The 17,907-nt window shown below is 45.6% G+C and overlaps 2 protein-coding genes across 3 annotated transcripts in view; one reads left to right on the top strand and one right to left on the bottom strand.

Annotated features, from left to right (window-relative positions):
- The window catches only part of LOC139541402 (BTB/POZ domain-containing protein KCTD1-like), a 16,581-nt gene extending 14,796 nt beyond the window's left edge, over positions 1-1,785 (top strand). For both annotated transcript variants that reach the window (XM_071346011.1, XM_071346010.1), the window contains exon 5: positions 1,012-1,785. In XM_071346011.1, coding sequence (XP_071202112.1) covers positions 1,012-1,173 — 162 coding nt within the window. In that variant the 3' untranslated portion in view covers positions 1,174-1,785. The remainder of the gene's footprint in view (positions 1-1,011) is intronic.
- taf4b (TAF4B RNA polymerase II, TATA box binding protein (TBP)-associated factor) lies at positions 1,730-17,907 on the bottom strand. Its single transcript, XM_071346008.1, has 16 exons — positions 17,751-17,907; positions 16,918-17,556; positions 16,450-16,583; positions 16,183-16,287; positions 15,880-16,041; positions 15,613-15,735; positions 13,129-13,218; positions 12,791-13,006; positions 10,317-10,452; positions 10,103-10,187; positions 9,674-9,843; positions 7,784-7,914; positions 5,858-5,983; positions 5,502-5,558; positions 4,270-4,377; positions 1,730-3,648 (listed from the first exon to the last, which is right to left on the bottom strand). The coding sequence occupies exons 2-16, from the start codon at positions 17,543-17,545 to the stop codon at positions 3,502-3,504; spliced, it is 2,418 nt and encodes an 805-aa protein (XP_071202109.1). The 5' UTR covers positions 17,546-17,556; positions 17,751-17,907; the 3' UTR covers positions 1,730-3,501.

Genomic DNA, 17,907 nt, shown 5'->3' with positions numbered 1-17,907 from the left:
GGAGGTCCTGTATAAACACAAACTCACTTCCTTGACAACTTCCTTTAAAACAGCTCTGGCCTGCTCTGTGAAGCGCAAGAAGTATGAATGCTCTGATCTCTGCGGAGGCCACATCACAGTAAATGCTGTACGGCCACTACAGATGTCGGTTTGACCATGCAGAGCCTTCAAGGCAGAGAGAGAGGGAGTGGGATGGAGGCATACAGAGGTTTCTAATTTAGCCTACTGCCTGCAAGAAACAAAGAGAGAAGGAGAGGGCGACAGCGAGACAGCGAGGGAGGGAGGCAGACACAGGATAGAGGTACAGATGCTCCTTCAGTGTATACTAATGGAATGCCATCTTGCAGCTATCAAGAGAATGTCTGCATACAAAATGTCCCCCTATTCACTATTTAGTGCACTACTTTTAACTAGGGCCCATAGTGCACTACATAGGGAATATGGTGCCATTTGGGACGCACATACTATTACACAAGAAAAAGGGTTTGTGTCTGTGTGCATATGTCAGTCCGTGTTTGTATGTGTGAGTTGTCGTGATAGAGGGGATCCTCCTATCTGTCACTGTGTTTTTAGGTCAGGGAAGGACAGGGTGAGATGGCTGGCTCTTCTTTAGTCAGACGGAGTCTTGCTAAAGAGAGAGATGAGTGAACTTGGGCCCTATGGGCACTGTCTGTGCTATTGTTAGTAGCACATTTGCACATATTCACACATTGGTTCTCTTCCACAAACTGGAGTCCTGTATGACTGTGGTATGACTGGACCCTGAATCAGCCCCTCTCTGAAATCACTTCTCTGCCCCTCGGTCAACTGACCTTCCATACATACTGTATCAGACCACCAATTACCTGATTCATCGTCTATTCTCTTTTTGTCAAACCCCAAATAACTGCTGTGAATGTGATTAAAACTTGAGATCTGAGTCTGTGTCTACCTGAGTGGTTATTCTGACCACAAGTGTGTGTGTACGGTGTCTGTAACGTATGTGTGTGTGTGTGTGTGTTTGATTAACAGGTGTTGGAGAGGTTGCAACAGAGAGGATTCGAGATAGCAGGGGCGTGTGGCGGGGGAGTAGACTCCTCCCAGTTCAGCGAGTACGTCCTACGCAGGGAGGGAAGTAGCAACGGACAGCGTGGCCACACCCTCATCCGCATCAAACAGGAAGCACTGGACTAAGCCCGACCTAGGTCAGATCAGGGGTCAGTGGATAATTGGTCAGGAGAAACCAGAAAGCCACGCCTCCATCTCCAAGGGAACGCCAATAGTTATTTTAGAATTTTGGGGACATAGGTATTGCCATAATGAAACGGTGATTGTACCTACACCAAAGGAGAGCAATAGAACTATGACCTCACCGCAATGAACTATGGAAGTCACTAACCAGGCGGTACGCAGATAGTGACTGACCCCTCTCCCCATGAGCAGGGACCTATAGCATAGAGAGAAGCAACATTAGCACTATCATCATACTACTCATGTTACTGTGTAGGATTATTCTGATTTATAGTGTTATAATACTATGTGGATTTATTAAGATTCTTACAATAATGTAAATAATCATAGAATGGGATGAGGTCATGACTGAAACTCTGAAATGGAGAAACGGCACTGATGAACATGGAAGATATGCAGCTGAATGTTAAAAAGCACAAGTGTCTGGGAAATCTAACCCAGCCTAAACTAAATAGATAAAATATATGGTTCTGTGAAGCTAAAGTTATTACGAGGAAGGCAATTTTAAGGCAATTTTTATAAACCAAAAATATGGTTTTCACATGTTAAGTCTTAATCTTATGACAATGGAATTCTGAAGAGGTTCTTCAACATTTTATATTCATCACATTGATAAGAGAGATTTGTCTTGTCAGAGATTGAATTGTTGCATGTTTTATGCTGAGCATTAGCGCAGCAGAGGACTTGAGATCTGTATCAAAACTGTCTCTGTCACACTAAAGGAAATTTGATTTCATAAATGAATGACTGTACCAAAAGGATGTAAAAACATGTTTCATACAAAAAAAGTATGCATGTGTGTGTGTCTATTAGTTATTCAGGAAACTGTAAATGATGAGAATATTCACAAAATGTTAATTTTAGTTAGGCTAGTCTTTCTCTAGCAATCACAGATCAGATGACAAACCTACCATCACCGTATAATTGAAACCGGAAAGTTAAGGGGGAGGTTTGCATTCATTTTAGGTGGCATGGTAAATATTCCACCTGCTTCAGAGTTGAGCAGAAAGTAGTTAATGAATATGTATAAGCAAAGCATGAATATTAAGTACACTAAAGTGCCTTTGTCTTCCTGGATTTGACAAGCTGTCAGAGGGAGGGGCTTGTCTTTGATCTGAGACAGGAACAGGAAGCAGTGGGACATATGAGCTTGTTAACGTTGTCGACGATGATCAATAATTCAGCAATCACCTAATCAATCAGTAAATCACATGAATTAAAATACTTCCTAACCATTTGCTATAACTGGCACAGTTATATGAAACAGTCTAAGTAGCTAACCTCCACATTAAGGGTCAGCATTCATTTCCACTATCAGATCCTTCTTTAACTGGCACACTGTCAGTTTGCCTAGCTTAGTGTTAAGTTAGAGGTCAGCATTCATTTCCACTATCAGATCCTTCTTTAACTGGCACACTGTCAGTTTGCCTAGCTTAGTGTTTAGTTAGATGTCAGCATTCATTTCAGCTGAAAGAATTCTGATCCATTTCATTCTTTCCACCCTCTGTATTTCATAGCCAAAAGGTAGTTCTGTGCCTTAAAGCTCCTCTCTTCTGTATTCAGAGATAGCGGAATAATGAATCTCAAACACATCCACAACTCTGACACACATTTCCACACACGCTCTGAAGGATCACTATTTATCCCTCCAAGTGACAACCTAAAAAAGGTATCAATTATGAAGCATAACATTTTCATGAAAATGTGTGAGTAATGTGGAAATAAACAAAGAATCCCTGTTAGACTGTAAAAGTACACCGTACGACACTCAACTAGGGTTTGCTATTAACTTATTTTAAATTGTCACAGGTTTACAATCATCAGGTCAACCATGTACACATCAGTAAGGAATGGCTGTCTGTCTGTGATATTATTAGCATGAAACTGAAAAAACAAGGAAGAGTCAATGACCTCACCACAGAACACTCTCTGAATCACACTAAGGGCAGAGGGTCACTGCTTTAGGCTGTAACACAGAGCTGACTTCTACTGTTCTGACCTCTTCTCTCACAGAGTTGCCCTTCTCAAAAAGTGCAATATAAAAATGTTTGGTCCTGCCAACCTGACTACAATCTTTTCTCAGCATGAATCAGCAGAATTCAGTTACATTGCTGACTGTGCTACAAATTGTTAGAAAATAAAATACATAACAAAAATATCAACAAAATAAAAATATCAAAATAAATATAATATACAACATCTGAAAGAGTGGTAAGGCACAGAATCTGGCACAAATGGTGGGGGAGAGTGATAGTTTGTGTGTGTGAGATACTATCTGAGCAGGCCCTTGTAGAGAGTGAGAGAGTGTCGTAGAGGAGGGTCCTGTTCCAGACAGAAGAGTAGGTCCCTCAGAGAGACCCCAGTCACTCTCTGAACCCCAGCCCTCTGTAGTACTGACATAATGCCACCTGGCCCCACCTGAGAGAAAGGGTGAACACCCCAACAAAGAGAGAGAGAGAGAAAGATGAACGGCCCAACAGATAAAGCTTTCATCCTAAACTTTTCAACATTACCATTATGCCAAACAGCTTCCCCCTTCTCCCCCCTCCGTTTCTCCTTCACATTCTGGCACACAGAGGCGATGCCTTAGAGAGCAGAAAGGAAGGCCCTGTAGCGCTACAAAGGAAAGGGAGAGGAGGCAGGAGAGGAAAGCTCCTCAGGCTGCAGGGTCCTCTGGGTAACGCAGTTCAAAGGCAGCGGTTAATGTGTTCAGTTTACAGAGCTTCATCTCTAAACCCATCGCCTGCAGGGCCAGGGAATTAAATAAACTTCGTTCAATTAGACACTTTAACCTAAACTAACAGTCCTGCGCATGTCTGCTCCTTCGCGTCACAGGTCTAGTCTCCCCTGAATGTTGTTTCTTATCAGTGATACTAACACAGGTGTTCCTCATATACGCATCCCCTACCCACCTGGTAGATCCCCTGCCCACCTGATTTCAAAGATTGAAAATCTGCCAAAGATACCATAAAAACACTGATAACCAAGAACCTCCATCCACTCTCTCAGTATAATAACGCACACGCATACTGTACATACCTGGTTTCCATTGGAGTCCAGTGGTCTCTTCCTGCGAGGTCCGATGGCAGCCAGGGCAGTGAGGTTGGCTTCTCTGTGCTGCAGCTGAGCCTGCTCCAACTGCTGGAGCTACAGAGAGAGAAGAGGGGGGGGTGTTATAAAACTCTAAAGCGGGTTTCCCAAACTTGCACCCCCCCCCCCCCCCCCAACTCATCATCCATCTTCGTATATTTGAATTAGCTATGTAGTGCTAATCTAAAACTGTGCACCCCTTGGGGTCCCAAGACAGAGTTAAAGAAACGCTGCTCTATAGGATGGGAAGTTGAATGCTCATGAAGGAATAACTGAAACACTGAAGCTAGGGTAATTTCCATAAAACGATATACAGTGTATACAGATATATCACTGTATACAGATATACAGTGAGCCAATAAAGAATCACACTAGCCAAATGTCAACCAATTAATGAATAATGTTGTCAAGGTCACAGAGACAACCTCACACACACCGTAGGTGTTCTAATTTGATTCCGCTTTGTGCCTGCCGCAGGCCTCCACTCCAGCCCCAGAAACAGGCTCCATTAAAATTAGCTCCAATTACAGCTGTACCTTCTCTGGGGCTTGGATGTGTGTGAGTGTGTTGGTAGGTGTATGTGCGCATTGGTGTGTCGGGTGAGTCTGAACACCCACACAGGCTTGGGTATGCAAATTAAACGATTTTGTTGATTTCTGCTGTTGCCGTGGAAAGACCTCTGGGAACATTGTTGCCGTGAGCGATCCACCAACGGAGAGAAAACAACCTCAGTCTCTCCTCCCTCTGTATTACCAGTACCCTACCGCTGGCTGTCTCATCTAGCTACAGCCTCAGCCCCAACAACCCCCTCAGCCAAACATCACACACAATCTCATTTACTAAATGAACAATTAGTCTAAGAAATAGCAGGCATTATAGAATTCCCAAACATTACTAATAAAAAGTATATATTAGGTTAGTTGTGGTAAAACTTTTTGAAAATGCTCCACCACTGTGCTATAACTTTGAGGAGAAAGAATCTAAAAATTAAGCTCACTTTGCAGCTACCAGTAAAAGCCCAGAGCCTTAATGAGCTGATGTGTGTGTGTTCTACTTGTCCTTCCCTGGGGACAGTGCTTCCCTCGAACTGTTTGGAAATGACAGTCTGATTGAATAGTTAAAGCTGACGTGACGCAAATTCAAGTAAAGCAAGCGCACACACAATGACATAACACACAAACCTCTTTGGCCCGTTGTTTCAGTAGTTGCTGATCTGGATCATCAGTGTTACAGCGACTCTGAAGCAGAAAAGAAACAGACAGATGTTGACCGCCTGGAGGCAGCAGGGTTCTACAATGGTTCATCTAGACCAGACAACTTAAGTAATCATGAGTAACCATATCCTCAGCATACTATAAATCATACAGTCAATATTTGTTTTTAATTCCAAGAACTTAATACACAGTAGCTAATATGAATAATGTAGCACCCATCACTCGCACTCATTCACCCCAAAATGCTAAATACTCAAAACCATGTCTGAGTAGCTTCTTGACCCCTTGTCAAAACTGAAACCCCATTAGTCTGCAACATGTACCCTGGCGACGCGGAGCAGTGTCTCCCTCTCCTCATCGTCTCTCCTCTGCTTCTCCAGACGTTCCAGCTCTTCCAGGAAGTGGAGCTGGGAACGCACGTCACTGGTCTGAACGTGACTGTAGTCCTCCTACACAGAGAGACCATGAGGATTCTAGAAGAGCTGTAGTACTAGTTGTGAAACGGTGTTATAGTTGTAGTATGTGTATTATGAGGGCATCATGCTGGTAATAATGTTGTAGTGCAGGGTTTCTAAACTCCTGGAGAGCTTCTGGGTGTGCAGGATTTTACTCCGGCCCTTCACTAACATACCTGATTCACCTAATCACGGTCCAGCAGAGAGAAGAGCTTGATAAGTTGAATATTCCAATCGGGTGTGTTACTGCTGGGCTGGAACAAAAGCCTGTACTCCAAGTAGCTCTCCAGAAGCGGAGTTGGAGACACCTGTTGTATTGCTTGTGTATGTAATGATGCCAGGGTAGGGCTGTTGTAGTGTGTATAATATAGTGACGCCAGGGTAGGGCTGTTGTAGTGTGTATAATATAGTGACGCCAGGGTAGGGCTGTTGTAGTGTGTATAATATAGTGACGCCAGGGTAGGGCTGTTGTAGTGTGTATAATATAGTGATGCCAGGGTAGGGCTGTTGTAGTGTGTATAATATAGTGATGCCAGGGTAGGGCTGTTGTAGTGTGTATAATATAGTGACGCCAGGGTAGGGCTGTTGTAGTGTGTATAATATAGTGACGCCAGGGTAGGGCTGTTGTAGTGTGTATAATATAGTGACGCCAGGGTAGGGCTGTTGTAGTGTGTATAATATAGTGACGCCAGGGTAGGGCTGTTGTAGTGTGTATAATATAGTGACGCCAGGGTAGGGCTGTTGTAGTGTGTATAATATAGTGACGCCAGGGTAGGGCTGTTGTAGTGTGTATAATATAGTGACGCCAGGGTAGGGCTGTTGTAGTGTGTATAATATAGTGACGCCAGGGTAGGGCTGTTGTAGTGTGTATAATATAGTGACGCCAGGGTAGGGCTGTTGTAGTGTGTATAATATAGTGACGCCAGGGTAGGGCTGTTGTAGTGTGTATAATATAGTGACGCCAGGGTAGGGCTGTTGTAGTGTGTATAATATAGTGACGCCAGGGTAGGGCTGTTGTAGTGTGTATAATATAGTGACGCCAGGGTAGGGCTGTTGTAGTGTGTATAATATAGTGACGCCAGGGTAGGGCTGTTGTAGTGTGTATAATATAGTGACGCCAGGGTAGGGCTGTTGTAGTGTGTATAATATAGTGACGCCAGGGTAGGGCTGTTGTAGTGTGTATAATATAGTGACGCCAGGGTAGGGCTGTTGTAGTGTGTATAATATAGTGACGCCAGGGTAGGGCTGTTGTAGTGTGTATAATATAGTGACGCCAGGGTAGGGCTGTTGTAGTGTGTATAATATAGTGACGCCAGGGTAGGGCTGTTGTAGTGTGTATAATATAGTGACGCCAGGGTAGGGCTGTTGTAGTGTGTATAATATAGTGACGCCAGGGTAGGGCTGTTGTAGTGTGTATAATATAGTGACGCCAGGGTAGGGCTGTTGTAGTGTGTATAATATAGTGACGCCAGGGTAGGGCTGTTGTCGTGTGTATAATATAGTGACGCCAGGGTAGGGCTGCTGTCGTGTGTATAATATAGTGACGCCAGGGTAGGGCTGTTGTCGTGTGTATAATATAGTGACGCCAGGGTAGGGCTGTTGTCGTGTGTATAATATAGTGACGCCAGGGTAGGGCTGTTGTAGTGTGTATAATATAGTGACGCCAGGGTAGGGCTGTTGTCGTGTGTATAATATAGTGACGCCAGGGTAGGGCTGTTGTCGTGTGTATAATATAGTGATGCCAGGGTAGGGCTGTTGTAGTGTGTATAATATAGTGATGCCAGGGTAGGACACCTTGAGGACCATCTTGCGATGCTGTGCCACCACTGTGACTTTCTCCAACAGGTCTCTGAGACGCTCCTGTGTGGCGTGAGACACCAGACTGACCACGTCTGACCCCACCTCGGACAATCCAAACTTCTCACCTGTGAGAGAGAAGGCGAGAGAGTCCGGGTGGCCATTTGATTAATTGTTCAGCAGTCTTATGGCTTGGGGGTAGAAGCTGTTAATGAGCCTTTTGGACCTAGACCTGGTGCTCCGGTCCCGCATGCCGTGCGGTAGCAGAGAGAACAGTCTATGACTTGGGACTTCCTCTGACACCATCTAGTATCTAGGTCCTGTATGGCAGGAAGCTTGGCCTCAGTGATACACTGGGCCATACGCACTACCCTCTGTAACGCCTTACGGTCATATAAACCTTTAATTCTGAACATTTTGACATCGCCACTATGCCACACTAATTCCATTCTCGTCATTTCTCCTACAATTCTGAAACACTGAGGCAAGGGGGAGAGATTCATTGTTTTCTGTATCTGAGGTTAAGAAAGGTCAATTTCTAGTCAACATTGCTCCCTGCAGGTGACCAGAGGCATGACGCCTATCTAAAGCACAGAAGGAGTGGCAAAGTTGTACATCTTTACTGGTTACCAGTGTGGAGGACGTGTGTGGTGTGAGCAGTGGAGAAGGATTGTGGGTACCAGTGTGGAGGATGTGTGAGAGCAGTGGAGAAGGATTGTGGGTACCAGTGTGGAGGATGTGTGTGAGCAGTGGAGAAGGATTGTGGGTACCAGTGTGGAGGATGTGTGTGAGCAGTGGAGAAGGATTGTGGGTACCAGGGTGGAGGATGTGTGTGAGCAGTGGAGAAGGATTGTGGGTACCAGTGTGGAGGATGTGTGTGAGCAGTGGAGAAGGATTGTGGGTACCGGTGTGGAGGATGTGTGTGAGCAGTGGAGAAGGATTGTGGGTACCGGTGTGGAGGATGTGTGTGAGCAGTGGAGAAGGATTGTGGGTACCGGTGTGGAGGATGTGTGTGAGCAGTGGAGAAGGATTGTGGGTACCAGTGTGGAGGATGTGTGTGAGCAGTGGAGAAGGATTGTGGGTACCGGTGTGGAGGATGTGTGTGAGCAGTGGAGAAGGATTGTGGGTACCGGTGTGGAGGATGTGTGTGAGCAGTGGAGAAGGATTGTGGGTACCAGTGTGGAGGATGTGTGTGAGCAGTGGAGAAGGATTGTGGGTACCAGTGTGGAGGATGTGTGTGAGCAGTGGAGAAGGATTGTGGGTACCAGTGTGGAGGATGTGTGTGAGCAGTGGAGAAGGATTGTGGCTACCAGTGTGGAGGATGTGTGTGAGCAGTGGAGAAGGATTGTGGGTACCGGTGTGGAGGATGTGTGTGAGCAGTAGAGGTGGATTGTGGGTCCCTGTGTGGAGGATGTGTGTGAGCAGTGGAGAAGGATTGTGGGTACCAGGGTGGAGGATGTGTGTGAGCAGTGGAGAAGGATTGTGGGTACCAGTGTGGAGGATGTGTGTGAGCAGTGGAGAAGGATTGTGGGTACCAGTGTGGAGGATGTGTGTGAGCAGTGGAGAAGGATTGTGGGTCCCTGTGTGGAGGATGTATGTGCGCAGTAGAGGTGGATTGTGGGTACCGGTGTAGAGGATGTGTGTGCACAGTAGAGGAGGATTGTGGGTACCGGTGTGGAGGATGTGTGTGAGCAGTAGAGGTGGATTGTGGATACCGGTGTGGAGGGTGTGTGTGTGCAGTAGAGGAGGATTGTGGGTACCGGTGTAGAGGATGCATGTGAGCAGTAGAGGATTGTGGGAAAAGAGAGGGATTGTGGGTACTGGTGTAGAGGATGTGTGTGAGTAGCAGCGAGGTGGATTGTGGGTAGAGAGAAGGATTGTGGGTACCAGTGTGGAGGATGTGTGTGAGCAGCGGGGCTGGGGACAGGAAGGGTTTGTCCTGACAGGATCGTTCCACAGAGCCCATGAGCCCAGAGTTGGTTGCTAGGATACGCGCATTCTCCTCGCTCACGTTGACCCCAGCCATGGAGGCCACATCGTTGATGTCATCCTCCTCCCTGAGGTAAGCAAATCAAATTTATTTATATAGCCCTTCGTACATCAGCTGATATCTCAAAGTGCTGTACAGAAACCCAGCCTAAAACCCCAAACAGCAAGCAATGCAGAGTTAACAGAAAAAAATCTACCTCAGACAAACAAGATAACTCGGGCCTGGCTTAGAGTGAATTAGCGTTCAGTGAATAGCTATGCAATATTTGGACCCTCCATACATTCTGGTGCAGTACAACAGGCTCTGGTCACAAATGTATGTGTTACCTGAAAGAACCAACACTGTCCTTGAAGGGGTGTCTCTGGGCTGGAGGCGGCGGGACCAAGAAAGGAGTCCGTCTGACAACAGCACCTAGGGGGACAACAAGGAGATGAGAACACAAAGTAGTGAGGAGAAAAAGGCCTTAGTCAGTTGACGTGTAAGGTGTGGTTGACCTGTGTTGTGTGTGTGTGTGAGACTGTCAGGTGAGTGTGGTTCTACCTGTGTTGTAGTGCTGTCCTGACTGTATGACCATAGGTTTGGCCAGGCTCCTGTTCTGAACAGACAGGTATGTACGGGCCGGGGCGGGGTTTGTCACAGCAGGCTTATACACCACACCTCTAGGCTGCTGGATCACCTGTGGTGGGGCAAACACACCTCAGACTGAGCCTCTGGAACACAATTACACAAACCAGGCCATCTGGACATGTACAGTGAAGGGGAAAAAGTATTTGATCCCCTGCTGATTTTGTACGTTTGCCACTGACAAAGAAATGATCAGTCTATAATTTTAATGGTAGGTTTATTTGAACAGTGAGAGACAGAACAACAAAAAATCCAGAAAAACGCATGTCACAAATGTAATAAATTGATTTGCATTTTAATGAGGGAAATAAGTATTTGACCCCTCTGCAAAACATGACTTAGTACTTGTTGGCAAAACCCTTGTTGGCAATCACAGAGGTCAGACGTTTCTTGTAGTTGGCCACCAGGTTTGCACACATCTCAGGAGGGATGTTGTCCCACTCCTCTTTGCAGATCTTCTCCAAGTCATTAAGGTTTCGAGGCTGACGTTTGGCAACTCGAACCTTCAGCTCCCTCCACAGATTTATGGGATTAAGGTCTCCAGGACCTTAATGTGCTTCTTCTTGAGCCACTCCTTTGTTGCCTTGGCCGTGTGTTTTGGGTCATTGTCATGCTGGAATACCCATCCACGACCCATTTTCAATGCCCTGGCTGAGGGAAGGAGGTTCTCACCCAAGATTTGACGGTACATGGCCCCGTCCATCGTCCCTTTGATGCGGTGAAGTTGTCCTGTCCCCTTAGCAGAAAAACACCCCCAAAGCATAATGTTTCCACCTCCATGTTTGACAGTGGGGATGGTGTTCTTGGGGTCAGAGGCAGCATTCCTGCTCCTCCAAACACATTGAGTTGATGCCAAAGAGCTCCATTTTGGTGTCATCTTACCACACCACTTTCACCCAGTTGTCCTCTGAATCATTCAGATGTTCATTGGCAAACTTCAGACGGGTATGTATATGTGCTTTCTTGAGCAGGGGGACCTTGCGGGCGCTGCAGGATTTCAGTCCTTCACGGCGTAGTGTGTTACCAATTGTTTTCTTGGTGACTATGGTCCCAGCTGCCTTGAGATCATTGACAAGATCCTCCCGTGTAGTTCTGGGCTGATTCCTCACGTTCTCATGACCATTGCAACTCCACGAGGTGAGATCTTGCATGGAGCCCCAGGCCAAGGGAGATTGACAGTTCTTTTGTGTTTCTTCCATTTGCCAATAAATCGCACCAACTGTTGTCACCTTCTCACCAAGCTGCTTAGCGATGGTCTTGTAGCCCATTCCAGCCTTGTGTAGATCTACAATCTTGTTCCTGACATCCTTGGAGAGCTCTTTGGTCTTGGCCATGGTGGAGAGTTTGGAATCTGATTGATTGATTGCTTCTGTGGACAGGTGTCATTTATACAGGTAACAAGCTGAGATAAGGAGCACTCCCTTTAAGACTGTGCTCCTAATCTCAGTTTGTTACCTGTATAAAAAAGACACCTGGGAGCCAGAAATCTTTCTGATTGAGAGGGGGTCAAATACTTATTTCCCTCATTAAAATGCAAATCAATTTATAACATTTTTGACATGCGTTTTTCTGGATTTTTTTGTTGTTCTGTCTCTCACTGTTCAAATAAACCTACCATTAAAATTATAGACTGATCATTTCTTTGTCAGTGGGCAAACGCACAAAATCAGCAGGGGATCAAATACTTTTTTCTTCACTGTTTCTGATCTACTCAGGGAGTGAAGAATAATGAGTGTGATGCTCCTAAAACTCCAAACAAACACAAATACATCCACTCATACAGAGCTGTTCGTCACACTGTTAATTACGTAATCAACATTACAGAAAATCTGAATAAATATTGTGATTGCTCTCCACATCACGAGTTTTCCCTCTGAAGGTGAGAGAGCTGTGTGTCTCTGTCTGCAGAGGGAAGTCTGTCTGTGTGCAGAAGAGAACTGATGAGAATCCTCATTTTGGGAGCAGTAGCTGTAACCTAGTTAGTCCTCAGCCTAGGCTCTAACGGAATTAGACTTAACCTCAGGGCTCTGTGTGTTAGGAGAGAGAGAATGAAGACAAAGTGCAGAGAAGAACTTTGAGAAGTGAGCTGCCTGCTACACAACAGGGACTCTACATCTATATTACACTTTAACTGGATTACTATGTAAACCTCAGGTACATTATACAGTGTTGGAGTCGCCAAGCCCAGAACTTTTGAATGGATATAGACCGGAGAATATAGGAGCCCTGACCTGGGATCATGCTTGGCGTTTGTGTGATAGGTATATGGGTGATCAGTAGGATAGGCATGATTGGCATTTGTGTTGAATAAAAGGGATAACTTATATCCTGACGGAAACCTCTGCCTGATACTTGGATGAAAAGGGGTAATCATTGAGAGTCTGGCTTACTAGCTGGGTGGATTTGATTGACTGGCCACTAGCAGTGCTGAGGTGGGCAGGCCTAGAGTTGGTGGAGAGGAGGGTAGGGGTGCGGCCTGCAGTGGGGGCCGGGGCTTTGGATGCCGGGGCCTTGGAGGCGGCTGGAGCCTGTGGCTTCGGTTGGTCAACCTCCTGGATGAAGAGCTGTGGGTTGGGGGTGAGCTGCCGCACAGCTGGGAGACTTTTCTGGAGGTATGGAGATAGGAGTGAAGAGGAGAGAGAGATAAGAAGACAGAGAATGAGAGGGATATGAATAAGGAAGAGAATGTCCAGTTTTGTGTGTTGGTGTTTCTCTCTGATCACATCACCTTGAGAAAGGGTACCAGGTAGGGCTGGGGAGAAGACTTGAGCTCACGGTAGAGTTGGTCAGTGAACTCCTCAGGTTCAAGTCTCCCATCCTGGAGGACAAAAGACAGAGACAGGAAAAAGTGTGTACGAGAAAGCATTTGAACGTGTGATTATTTAAGTAGTGTGAGCATGTGAGTGTGCTTTTCCCTGGTTACCAACCCGGTTAAACCCCCATTAAATATCATATTTGTACATTCACACTTCACGATTAACAAACAGACCATATTACATTTTAAGTACACAATGCTGAGCTGTTATCCTATAAGTGTTTCAAATTTCACTTCTATTTTTCTTTACTCTATAATCCTGAGCCACAGGTTTGACTCCCTACAAAAACATTTTCTTCACAGGAAGGCCACGGCACACTTTACTTTCTCATTATTGGAAGGCATTGTTTATGTATTTTAGTCTTACTCTAAAATGTTACAGTATATCCTCCTGAGACCCAGAAAGTCATTTTTATAATGGACATTCGTTTTTGGTCCGTATCTCTAAGCCCACTGAGTTAGGTCCTGTTGTACCTTAGAGGACATGTTGGGCTTTTCAATGAGATCACGTTTGGTGTTGTCACCTTAATCCCTTTTTATTTCTGGTTCTTCAAAATATCTACCATCACAATTAGCACATTTTTTGGTAAGTGTGTGGTTGTGTAATTATAATTGTGAGTTTGATATTCAAATAGGTAAATACAGTGCATTTGGAAAGTATTCAGACACCTTCCCTTTTTCCACATTTTGTTGTTAGGTTAAAACCTTATTCTAAAATGGATTAAATAAATGTTTTCCCTCATCAATCTACACACAATACCCCATAATGACAAAGCGAAAATGCATATGTATGTTTAAAAATAAAATACCTTATTTACATAAGTATTCAGACCCTTTGCTATGAGACTAGAAATTGAGCTCAGGTGCATCCTGTTTCCATTGATCATCCTTGATATTTTTCTACCACTTGTTTGGAGCCCACTTGTGGCAAATTCAATTGATTGGACATGATTTGGAAAGGCACACACCTTTCTATATAAAAAGGTCCCACAATTGACAGTGCATGTCAGAGCAAAAACCAAGCCATGAGGTTGAAGGAATTGTCCTTAGAGCTCCGAGACAGGATTGTGTCAAGGCACAGATCTGTGGAAGGGTACCAAAACATTTCTGTAGCATTGAAGGTTGCCAAGAACACAGTTGCCTCCATCATTCTTAAATCAAAGAAGTTTGGAACAACAAAGACTCATCCCAGAGCTGGCCGCCCAGCCAAACTGAGCAACTGGAGGAGAAGGGCCTTGGTCAGGGAGGTGAGCAAGAACCTGAGGGTCACTCTGAAAGAGCTTCAGAGTTCCTTTTGTAGAGATGGGAGAACCTTCCAGAAGGACAACCGTAACTGTAGCACTCTACCAATCAGGCATTTATGGTAGTGGTCGGACGGAAACCACTCCTCAGTAAAAGGCACATGACAGCCCGCTTGGAGTTTGCGAAAAGGCACCTAAAAGACTCAGACCATGAGAAACAAGATTCTCTGGTCTGATGAAACCAAGATTGAACTCTTTGGCCTCAATGCTAAGCGTCACGTCTGGAGGAAACCTGGCACCATCCCTACGGTGAAGCATGGTGGTTGCAGCATCATGCTTTGGGTATGTTTTTCAGCGGCAGGGACTGAGAGACTAGTCAGATTCGAGGGAAAGATGAACGGAGCAAAGTACAGAGAGATCCTTGATGAAAACCTGCTCCAGAGCGCTCAGGACCTCAGACTGGGATGAAGGTTCACCTTCCAACAGGACAACAACCTCAAGCACACAGTCAAGACAACACAGGAGTGGCTTCTCTGAATTAAATAAGAGCTTGTTAATAAATATCCTCTGTAGTAATCAGGATGTGCGCAAAGATATGGTTAATTGACCACAAAAATAAACATTTCGCAATGGCCATCTCAGTCTCTGGACTTAAAGCCCATTGAAAACCTGTGGTTTGAATTGAAGAGGGCAGTCCATAAGCGCAGATTGAAGGATATCAAGGATCTGGAAAGATTATGTATGGAGGAGTGGTCTAAGATCACTCCCAATGTGTTCTTTAAACTCATAAAAGATTATAGAAAAAAGATAAACGCTGTTATCCTCGCAAGGGAAGGGTGCCCAAATTATTTAAGGAGTGGCAATAATTTTATCATTTGTTTTATATATTTTACTAAAACACAATCTCTTTCTGACAAATTGTATTATAGAATAATTTAATTTTCCCAAAAATGTGAGCATACACTACCGTTCAAAAGTTTACAACATTAACAATGTCTACACTGTATTTCTGATCAATTTGATGTTATTTTAATGGACAAAAAAATTGCTTTTCTTTCAAAAACAAGGACATTTCTAGTTGACGCCAAACTTTTGAATGGTAGTGCACATTATAGCTCGGTATTTGTATTATTTATTTTATACAGTGTGTGTGTACCAGCAGGCTCTTGACAAGTTCTCGGACGTTCTTGGCCATGTCAGCAGAGTGGGTTCCACTAGAGGCCAGCTTGATCAGCGTCACCAGGAAGTTCTTACACTTCTTCACATTCTCCAGGACCTCCTGAACAGAGAGCAAAATGGGACACGTCAGAGGTCACACTGAGCAACAGAAAGACATACTAACCTTGGGTGTATCCAGGTAAGTGAAATGTGCCAATAGAAATGCAATGAATAGAGCTGACATCCAGTCAGCGGTCTGACTCACAGGTGTGATGGTGGGGGGTGTGGCCCTGGGGGTGTTGGTGGGTTTGGTTTGGATGATGAGAGGACCAGGGCCAGGAGAACGGGTGACTGTGACAGGGGCCACTGGGCGGATCATAGGCCTGGGGATCTGGCCTGCAGGAGGGGTCGGAGCAGCCCCTACCACCTGGAGTGAAGCAGAGCAAAACACGCATGCAGACAGAAAATGGTAACTGAAATGAACCACTCTTTATCCACTAATCAAACCATACCTGTAGTTAAATCATACACTAAACCAGACCTTGACCATTGGTTGAGACCAGCGTACCTTAAGCAAGGGTGTACTCTGTGCTGTGGTCACATGGGGGCTAGGAGGAGGCACTCTGATCACACCTGGATTCTCAGCTTTTCTCACGACAGTCGCTGCAGACACCTTTAATGACATAACAGCTGAATCTGTATCCACAGTAAGGCGGAAATCCAGTGCACAGCGCTAACACACACACAGTTACAGCCTTAACACACACACACACATTCATCTTCCAGGTAGGTACATAGTATGATAGACACCTGTCACAGTTTAACACACACACACCTGTGTGGTTGGTGGCCTAGGGCTAGGGGAGGTCCCAGTTCCAGGAGTTCTGGCTGCGAGGCCCTGGGCTGCAGCCAAAGCTTGTTGGGACACCAGCATCAGTTGGCCACTGTCACTACGGATGAGCACCATGCCTGTTGACAGAACATCACATTAAAAAAGTGGCACTTCACTGCACCATACCAGTGTCTATGTTAAAAAGTGCCCCTTAAGACAACCTCTACACACACTTTGCCAGCTAATCTTTCATTGATTCATTAAGTCCTCTCTCCTCAAAATGCATTGGAGGAGAAGGTCCAAGGGGAGGGACCTTGGAACTTCTCCAATAAGGTTTGAGAAGGAGACAATGAGAGTGGTTGTGAGGAAATATGAATCAAGACACTTTTTTTCTCCAATAGCACTACTCCCACCCACATCCCTCCATTTTGCTTTCTATCAGTCCCAGGTGATGCTTGGTCAGGCACTCACCTGGCGGGATTTGAAAGTTGGCTGGAAGCTGGACAGACGTGGTCTGTGGGGGTCTGATCGATGCAGCTGGTTGCTGAAAAGTTGTTGGTCTTGGTATGGCCATCACTGCAGCCTTCCCCGGTGCCTGGGTCGCGGTGGCAACTCGAGTCACCGCTGGTCCCAAAGGAGAGCTCATGGTCACCGTTGGAGAGCTCACTCTCGGTCCCGCAACCACCGGAGAAATGGGTCTCGGTCCCGTGGTTATCATGAACACCGTTGGAGGCAGGTTGCTCACGACTGACTTTATGGTTGTGGATGACGTAACCGGTTGAGCGCTTGCCTGGACAGGTGCGACAGTCACGGTGGCGGTAGTAGGTGCAACATGCATCACGGACAACGGAAGCTGGGTGGCACTGGATCCATTATTTGCGTTCTGTGGCTGGGTTTGGGCAGGGTCGGGGTCTTTCGTTGTACCTTTCGAAATGAAGGCGGGCATTGCAGGGCAACTGGCAGAAGGTGTCGGGGCTTTGACTGTCGCTCCCACCTGCACAATAGTGTCCGAGATATTCGCGGTTCCACTGTTTGCCGGGTAGGCACTTTTCTCTGCCTGATTTTGAGTTTCATTTTCGGAGTTTTCGGTGGTTGACATGATTTTGAAATCTAAATTGAAACATACAATAACTTAGTTTGCAAGATGACCTCACCATAGCAATCCTTTGGTAGTTGCTTTTTGTCGCTAGCTAGCGGGCTACTGACTAGCACCACCAATAAACAGCAAGTGGAACAGGTCTAGTGAATTGTTGGAAATGGCAGTCTAGGAATCACAGAAAAACATGACAAATAGCAGGTTTTACCTTAGTCGTGTATATTCATTCTTCAGACCCACGCGTCCAGCAAGTGACCATGAGTTTGTAGCCATGTGGAGCGTGCATGCCGAGTCTGCACTGCGCTCTGGAAGCGCGAGGGATTCCGTTATACTGTGCTCTCATTGGCTGGTATACGCGATGACGC

The sequence above is a fragment of the Salvelinus alpinus genome, chromosome 16 (assembly GCF_045679555.1).
Source record: "Salvelinus alpinus chromosome 16, SLU_Salpinus.1, whole genome shotgun sequence".
Classification (NCBI taxonomy): Eukaryota; Metazoa; Chordata; class Actinopteri; order Salmoniformes; family Salmonidae; genus Salvelinus; species Salvelinus alpinus.
Note: the sequence above shows the minus strand (reverse complement) of the source record. Positions and strands in the feature narration are given on the sequence as shown.

Excerpts from the sequence above, each read along its gene's own strand:
- taf4b (XM_071346008.1), bottom strand. The coding sequence starts at position 17,545 with ATGTCAACCACCGAAAACTCCGAAAATGAAACTCAAAATCAGGCAGAG. Across the intron at positions 9,844-10,102 it reads GACAGTGTTGGTTCTTTCAG|GGAGGAGGATGACATCAACG; the intron begins GTAACACATACA and ends TGCTTACCTCAG. Across the intron at positions 5,984-7,783 it reads ATCGCAAGATGGTCCTCAAG|GAGGACTACAGTCACGTTCA; the intron begins GTGTCCTACCCT and ends CTCTCTGTGTAG.